The sequence below is a fragment of the Pipistrellus kuhlii genome, unplaced genomic scaffold, assembly GCF_014108245.1.
Source record: "Pipistrellus kuhlii isolate mPipKuh1 unplaced genomic scaffold, mPipKuh1.p scaffold_m20_p_10, whole genome shotgun sequence".
Classification (NCBI taxonomy): Eukaryota; Metazoa; Chordata; class Mammalia; order Chiroptera; family Vespertilionidae; genus Pipistrellus; species Pipistrellus kuhlii.
In genome coordinates this window covers 40394887-40404024 of record NW_023425405.1, presented here as the reverse complement: position 1 = coordinate 40404024, position 9138 = coordinate 40394887, and the positions used below count along the sequence as shown (strand labels likewise).

Genomic DNA, 9138 nt, shown 5'->3' with positions numbered 1-9138 from the left:
GAATGGCTGTATACTTCCCTGTTCCTCCCCTCTCCCTCCCCATCAGGGTCAGGGCCAGCAGACCTCCTGCAGCACCCTCCCTCACCCCCCCCCAACCCCGAAGACTAACCTAGATGAGGGGTGGGACCTCCCTACCCCCCAATGCAAGCTCGGCCTTGCCGGACCCCACCTGTGCACGAACTCGTGCCCTGAGCCTCTAGTTCTAGTTATAATGTAGCTAAATCACCAATGATTTGGAGTTAATACTACTTAAGGAAAAGTACCGTAAGCTCCTCCCACGCATGCATAAAGTCTCGTTTCTCTTTCCCTCCTCAGTGTCCATCACACAGTTGAGTTCATGAATACCATACTAGATGATTGGCGTATGTTTTACTCAGAACTCTTCCAGATGCCATATGCTATACTCGTAAACCCGAGTCAAACTAACAAGCGAAAGAAAGGGACTGTATTAGCTTGTGTAACTGGAAACTTGAGTTCTTGTCTCAGGGAATCGAAATACTTAAAATATACCACTGGAACTCTTCTGTGTCCCCGTTTCTTGCTTGCGTTTCTGTGTCTGGGCTGTCTTCCATCCTATTGAAGGCATCTTCCTCCTCACAGCAGGTGGAAGGAAGTGTGGTAGGTTCCATCATCCCAACTTAAAATGTTAGGCATGTCCTCTTTATCTCCCACTTCCATGTATAAATCTCAAAGAAGGATTCTGACTGGCTCCGCAGAGCTTGTATGCCATCCCTAAACCAATCAATGTGACCAGAGGAACAGAGAACTGTGAATAGCTCAGACAGAGTCATATGCCCGCTTCTATGGCCAAAGGAAGAGCATTGCTCCAAATGGAGGAAATTTTTTTATGTAATTCTTTTTTTTAATATATTTTATTAATTTTTTACAGAGAGGAAGTGAGAAGGAATAGAGAGTTAGAAACTGCGATCAGCTGCCTCCTGCACACCTCCTGCTGGAGATGCGCCCACAACTGAGGTACATGCCCTTGACCGGAATCGAAGCTGGGACCTTTCAGTCTGCAGGCCGATGTTCTGTCCACTGAGCTAAACTGGTTAGGGCTATCTCATTCTTTTAAAATGGGCTCTTTCCAGCCAGCATCAAACCATGGGCATCTCTAGGGTCTTATAGCTGGCACAGATGCTATGAGATTGGAGGCAAGAGAGAGGCCTACGACAAGAAGTAAAAATATGAACTGGGACGCCAACTCTAAGATTGAACTCCACTCCATACGCACAGTCCATGTGCCGGTGGCAATAAGAAGTACCAAGCCTTGAGGCTGGACGTGGGCAACTTCTGGGGCTCAGAGGGCTGGACTCACAAAGCAGGGATTATTGATGTCCACAATGCATCCAGCAATGAACTGGGAAGGACCCTAGTGAAGAACTGCATCGAGCTCATGACAGCTCATGGTACTGACAGTGCTGTGAGTCTCACCATACACTGCCCTTGGGCCACAAGAAGGGGGACGCTGACTATTGAGGAGGAAGAGATTAAAAAAAAAAAAAAAAAAAAAAAAAAAAAAAGATCAGAGAGAGTTCAGAAGAAATGTGATGAGATGAAAAGGGATGCCAAAATCAGCAGTCTTCTCAAGGAGCAGGACCAGTTCTTTCGTTCATCACTTCAAAACTAGATGGCTCTGTGCTCCAGGGCAAGGAGCTGGCATTCTGTCTAAGGAAAATCAAGGCCCAGAAAGGCAAAGGAATCCTCTTCCCTCCTATCTTAGCTCGTGTAATAAAGGTGTTTACTCAAGAAAAAGGGAGGGGTGGGCTAGCTGGTTTGGCTCAGTGGATAGACTGAAGGGTCCCGAGTTCGATTCCATTCAAGGTGGACAGACCAAAACACCTCAGCATGAATATTGTGAAAGTTCAAAATAAGTAATATATGGGAAATGTTCTCAGAGCGCTTCAACAAGAGAAATGGCGGAGTTAGGTAAAGATGACTCTTCTTCATTCTTCGTGAAGATCAAACCTTTAAAAGTTGGGGAGTGTCTTAAGTATTTTAAACTATTCCTGGTCACAACTTTCCATTTAATGAAGTATTGCAGGTGCTCTAAAATTCAGAAAACTTTGGATTGTTTTCTCTCAGTCAGATTATTGTATATCTAATCTGCTTTACTCTTTGAATTTCACATCGTACAGATTGGAGATGTATTCCTCTGGAAATACATTTAGAACAAATAAAAACAGTGGATAATATTGTGACATCATATGTTTCTCTTTCCTAAAAAATGGTTAGCCTGAATGAAGTGCTGTTGGGTGTTAAGGAAAACATTCTTTTATAGGGTAGGAAGTCGGACAAAATTAGTTTCCACAGGGTTGACCAGGATAGGGGGCATGTCAGTGATTGAACCCAACTCAATAACCCCAGTGGAAATATCAGCAATTTATGTTTCACCAACAAAAACCAGCCTGTTACTCTGAAAATACCACCTTTCAGTCCTTTATGCCACTATCAGGGTTCATCTGACCAAGAATGTCCATTTTATTCATTGTCTGAAATGCAAAAAAATTTCCCCATGAAATCATTTAATTATTACTTCAAATTCTAGTGTCAACCCCAAAAATACAACTTCCTGGGGTATAATCTTATACCAGCAAACTCCAGCTTCATTGATAACATTATTACCCTCAGAAAAAAAATGCATTCCTAATTCTATCTACCTTTGAGCGGAGTTGGCATCCCTCTAAATGAGCACCCGGAGTTAAATTCCCCTAAACAGAAGGCAACGTCCAACCATTTGAATTTCATAGAGACACCTAGATCATGCATTGTACCGCTGGTCGGACAAAGTAAAACATTTCTCTTGACACAAGGGCCCTGGATGGAGATTGTAATGTGAATTTTAATGTGTAAATCAGTCACTAACTGTATTTTAATTATATTTTTATCTGCCACTGTAGTCCTCATATGAGGACACTGTTCATATTGCCCTGTCAATGTCATAAAGAGCATAGACTTGAAGAAGATAATTGTTTTTATTTTCATAGGTGACTGAAGCAATATTTTATTGAATTAATGGAAATTCAGCAAAACACCACAAACCAAGAACTTTGGAAAATGAAGCCTAGGAGAAGTCTAGAAGACGATGATTATTTGGTAAAATAATAATTAATTAAAATTCATAAACATAACTCAAATGCTATTTGATATCTCATGGTCTGTAAAAGTGATTTTTTCACCCTCTCCTGCTGACTCCTTCACTAATTCATGTCACTGACACCGTGATGGGTGCAGGCCAGGGACATATAGGAGAGAAATTGTACCTGGACTGGCTGCCATGCACTTAGCTGAATAGCCTTGAATGAGTCGCTGAAAATCCTGGGTCCTGGTCTATCTGCAAAGTGAGAGACTTAGACATATCATCTCCCTTCCAATGTTTTCTAACATTCAATGAGTATGTTTCAAAAGAATCGCCAGTGCGCCCATATGGCAGTTGTGCAAGCATGCATTTTTAATGGGCACCAGGGCAGCTTGCCGAGAGATCATCAAGTTAATTAATGATTCACTGTTTAACCAAATGCATAAGAACCACTGGTCTACTTTTCCCCACCTCAAGATAAAATGTTTCTGACTACGTTATATCAGCTGAAAAACTGACGGAAACTTTTTGTTTTAAACTCTTTTACCTTACTAAATAATCTCAGCTGCAGTTTTAACAGAAATTATTTATTTTGCCTTAATTGTTTTAATAAGCAAAATAATTAAGATATTATAAGCACACGCTCTATAAAATAAGTGTACATGAAATGAAATCATTTTTTTCAAGCTAACTGCCCTACTTCCTGTTCCATAACTCCTCACCCTGAACCAGAAAATTGGTCTCAGTTGACTGTACTTAGATTATTTTAATATGAAGAGATGACAGATGCTATATCCTGCTTAACTCCCTTCTAAGTGGAATAACTGGAAAAGACATTGATATAACAGTGATTTATGACAGGAAGTAAAAGTCAAATGTTGAGAGGTCATCTTTAAACACCAAAAATTATAGAGAACTATGTGGAATAAAGTTACCATGAATAACATGAGGAGATGAGAACAAGTTAATCACTAACTTTCAAGTATTAAAATGCTGTGGTTCTACATATAGAGCTTTAAGAAATGAGTATTGGGTGAAAAAGTAAATTTATTCATAAAGTAACACAAGAAACACTGATATAATTTCTCACTTTGAATTTTGTGGGGGGGGGGGGTTAATTTGCTGATATCTCAGTCAGTTGTGGAAATGAGAGAGTATTCAACGTAACCTTCTTTGGAATTGTTGACTAACTAGAAATACAACTGAGGAAAGAAGTATAATTTTCTCAGGAAATAGATAATCCCTAGGGGATTTAACTACTTATATAGCCTTTGTACTTCTAATAGACTGTTTGCCTGTCATTAAATGCACCAATGAGATAGTTTAGTAATATAAAATCAAAGTTTATAACTACTGTGATGGAAATTATAACCTTTTTCTAATAGTAATGACCATATTAGTTCTAATCTTTTGCACTTGAATTAATGAGGAATTCATTCTTCAGTTTCTTGCCAGGAGTTGCCCAGTAACCAATAAAAATATTTTAAAATACACACAACTGTTACAATTTACAACTGTTACTATTTTTTACCTAAGATCACTGGATGTTTTTTGTTTTCAATTTTAGTTTCCCAGTTGCATTATTGCATCCTTTAAGGCAGAAGCACATGGCCTAAGCCAGTGGATGGCAAAATTCATTAGCCAACAGAGCCAAATATCAACAGTACAACAATTGAAACTTCTCTTGAGAGCCAAATTTTTTAAACTTAAACTTCTTCTTCAAGGGCCCAAAGAACCACATGTGGCTCGCGAACCGCAGTTTTCCGACCACGGGCCTAAGCTTTAGTGGAGATATCTGAAGCATGTATTTATTTTGAAAAATAAGTAACACAAATTAATAGAGAACCCCAAAGTAGCTACCTGCACCGTTAATCAGTGCTACACAGACTATGCCATCTCTTCAGCTAAAACCAGTATCCTAAAAGCAAGATTCTGAATGTCCATTTTAACTGAAAAGCGCCATGTGCAATAAGTCATTTGTTTAGGGAAATCTGTTGTTTAAATTTTAAGATGTCTTATTTCTTTTCTCCATAGAATAAGAACGCAGGAGAGAACAGCATGCTGAAAAGATCTGTGCTTTTGCCCTTGGACCAAACAACCCGTTTTGATGACTTTGACTGTCCCCAAAAGCTTCCGCACAGACAGGAGCTCTTCCCCGAATGGCGCTTGCCAGTTAAAGTTGCTGCTGTCCTAGCATCTCTGGCTTTTCTCTACACGCTTCTGAGGGAAGTAATTCACCCTCTCGTAACTTCCCATCAGCAGTATTTTTATAAAATTCCAATCCTGGTCATCAACAAAGTCTTGCCAATGGTTTCCATCACCCTCTTGGCCCTGGTGTATTTGCCAGGTGTGATAGCAGCAGCTGTCCAGCTTCATCATGGAACCAAGTACAAGAAATTTCCACATTGGTTGGATAGGTGGATGTTAACAAGGAAGCAGTTTGGGCTGCTCAGTTTCTTTTTTGCTATCCTGCATGCAATTTATAGTTTATCCTATCCAATGAGGCGATCCTATAGGTACAAGTTGCTGAACTGGGCCTATCAACAGGTAGGATGATGAGATCGACATACCACTAAACCAAAAAGTCTTAAGTCACCTAACAGATTAACTCTTTGTCATGGTAATATCCACACCTCAAACCCCGTGCTGAGAAAGTAATCAGCATTTTAACAATGTTTTATTATTAACCCTTTATTTGGGCATGATTGTATAGTTGTACATCGAGGAATTTATTTTAAGCTGAAAATTTAGACTGCAACTTTAACAACATAAAAAATACTGTGTTCCTGGACACAGCCACATTTCCATTTTCTACCACCCTCACAAGATTACTTTTAATGCTCATTTTTCTTATTCTCTATTTATTTACCACGTGTGCATGCACGTCACAATTTTAACCAAAATTATCATATACATGAAACAGTTACATCAGTGTTGCATTCAAGAACGTGATTGATAGTTCCCATGTCATTCTTCCAGAGGAATGCAAAAATGAGTCATAAGTGTGTAGAGGACCCCAGTTATCGGGCCCTCCATAGCAGCCAGAGTGAGTGTAGAAGGGGGTTTGTGTGTGGTAACTACGTGTTCTTTACACTCATTCCTCTTCTCACCCTCTGGTAGGTCCAACAAAAGAAAGAAGATGCCTGGATTGAGCATGATGTTTGGAGAATGGAAATTTATGTGTCTCTGGGAATTGTGGCACTTGCAATCATGGCTCTGTTGGCTGTGACATCTATTCCATCTGTGAGTGACGCTTTGACATGGAGAGAATTTCACTATATCCAGGTAAAAGATGCATAAAATGCTTCTGTTCCCTCAAAGAGGTCAATCTTTTTGTGCTTATATGATCTAGTATACTGACTTTACCCCATAAAAAATAGCAAATGGTTTGCCAGTAGCCAAGATCCTACCACTTGTTCCCATTAAAAGAGAAATATTTCTAACATTTAAAGTGTACTATACTGCTATCCATCTAATAATTTTAAATGTGATATTTTAGGAATTTAATATTTATGGGGTTTTTTACTTCCCCCCAAAAAATAAAAATATTCTCTTGCCTATCACCTAATTTTATTCATCCCTTGTAAGTTACATAGCTTTGTAATATCCCTAAAAAAGCATCTCTCCTTGAAATATGGAGTTATAGCTACCAAAGGTATTCCAATACCTAATTTTAAATTCTGCTTTTTCCAAGTTAAATTTTATGTAACTTACTCACTTGAAGCTTCTTAATATTCTTGGAATTCAAACTATTTCAGATTTACAGAGGTTAATCTCTTAGTAGTAGATTACACCATAAAAAGAGCTATGTGCCAGAATTCAAGGGGATTTATGTTAGACAAGATTTAAAGGACTGAAATTAATTAAGCCATAAGCACTGCCAAGATTGTTTAAATTATATAGCTTTACCTTGTATGGGTAGACATCTTTGTAAATTCCCACAAAAGCAGACATTCCCTACTACCCTTTGTACATGGTCATACATATACTCTCACAAACACTTTATCAGAACATCTGATTAGGCTGGAAAGTATGTCTCCATCTGAGTCATTCCACTGTGGCTTAGAGATGGTGCCATGTTTCCCAAGTGCAGTATTTGTTGATTTTGTAGGTTCAGCCATTGGAGTTCTCTGCTCCTCATTAAATAACTTTCTTCTTACATTGCTCTGCCTGCTGCACACATGCTAAACACCACTGTTCAGATCGAATCAGGAATTCAAGCACTGAGTCCCGACGACTAAGCCCATTTCACTCACTACATACACAACGCCTATTTCATAATACACTTTAGGTAAAATTAATCTTCAACAAGTCTCATGTGTTTTTCAGTTAATAACCTAGAAACTTCTCATTTACAGTCCAAGAACTGCTTATTCTCCAACTTATGTTGGAGACTTATATCTGAAAATAGAAACTTAACCATTTGAGTGTATTCATTAGGGCTATTCACTTACTGCTCAATAATTGTGAGCTGAATTTCTCCTGGCAGGCTAATGACCATTTTCAGTAAGTGAATAGAAGTTAGAAGTTATCTAGATGTGCTATCGTCAGGATGCTGTAAAATTATTTAGGTGAACAACTATTTTTAAGCAACTTTATCAAGATGGTGCCAAGTATCCCAATGCTTGAATTTTTCTCCACATCTTCATATCTTTATGTTTTATTCAAACATTGAAACGATTGTTGGTAATTTCCCACTTTATCAGAATGTTTTATTTATTTATTTTTTTAACATAAGCCAAGATCATTTGTTTTAGTATTCATATACCAAAATCAAAGTCAATCACTTTGGTTGCCTTTGCAAGTAATAAAGATCACTGAGGTCGAATTGATTTTCGCACTAATCTTCAATCAACTCACCACCCTTTGCTGAGCACCTAAAATGCACCAATCATTGTGTTGCTTCTGTAGGGGTCCTATGATGAGTAAGAGAGGCCCTGGTTTTAGATGTCTCTTGACAGGCAGAATTAAGGCGAATGCACAAGAGACAAACCATCACAATATAAGTGTCCTAAGAGAGATGAACAAAGTGTGGAGAAAAGGAAGACAGAAAGGAAGAGGGTTGTGAAGTTTCTTAATTTAAATAGCCTAGAGTCGGAGGCATTACCCACAAGTAGGGGTAAGGTAGGGACATGTTAAAAAGAACGGGAAGGTGTGAGTGGACATTGTTAAGAAATGTAATAGGAAAACCATTACAGATGAATGAAAGAATTTCCAAGCAACAGAACAGATCCAGATTAAGTAAGATGGAAAAACTTTTGGAACCAGTCTTCACCAAGATAATTTTTTTTTTTCTTTTGCAGAGCAAGCTAGGAATTGTTGCCCTTCTACTGGGCACAATACATGCATTGATTTTTGCCTGGAATAAATGGGTCGATATAAAACAATTTGTGTGGTATACACCTCCAAGTTTTATGATAGCTGTTTTCCTTCCAATTGTTGTCCTGATATGTAAAGCTATACTCTTCCTGCCATGCTTGAGAAAGAAGATACTGAAGATTAGACATGGTTGGGAAGATGTCACCAAACTTAACAAGGTTGAGATGTCTTCCCAGTTGTAGAATTACTGTTTATAACATTTTGTTCAAATTTAATATATTTCATCATAAACATTTCCAATTTGTATTTGCTTAATAAAAATGACCACTGAGAGTCTTAATTTATCTCTGTTTCTGAGTGATGACTTTAAAATATGTGTCTATCCTTTCAGAGTTGATTCGAAGCAAGAAATAAAATGATCTCAGTGCATTCTCTATGTTCAGTAAAGTTGAATAATCACATTTGATTTGCCAGACTACATAGCATTATCCTATATAATAAAAGCCTAGTATGCAAATCATCCCTTTGGGTGGTCATTCCACCAGGAGTTCAACCACTCGCCATGATGTGCGCTAACCACCAGGGGACGGCATGGAACATGGCGGGCATCAGTGATGCAGCACTGGCAGCTGGCAGCAATGGAGGCACTGATGGGCCCCGACAAGAGCGGGACTGCAGCAGGATGATGGAGCAGGTGAGCAGGCAGCACCAGGCCAAGGCGGGGTACCAGGCAGGGCTGT

At 38.9% G+C, this 9138-nt stretch overlaps 1 protein-coding gene across 1 annotated transcript in view; it reads left to right on the top strand.

The window, feature by feature from the left end:
• Positions 1–8739, top strand: part of STEAP1 (STEAP family member 1) — a 10310-nt gene extending 1571 nt beyond the window's left edge. Inside the window, exons 2-5 of the mRNA XM_036429504.2 lie at positions 2988–3096; positions 5114–5626; positions 6200–6364; positions 8383–8739. Coding sequence (XP_036285397.1) covers positions 3016–3096; positions 5114–5626; positions 6200–6364; positions 8383–8640 — 1017 coding nt within the window. The 5' untranslated portion in view covers positions 2988–3015 and the 3' untranslated portion in view covers positions 8641–8739. The remainder of the gene's footprint in view (positions 1–2987; positions 3097–5113; positions 5627–6199; positions 6365–8382) is intronic.
• Positions 8740–9138: the final 399 nt, after the last annotated feature.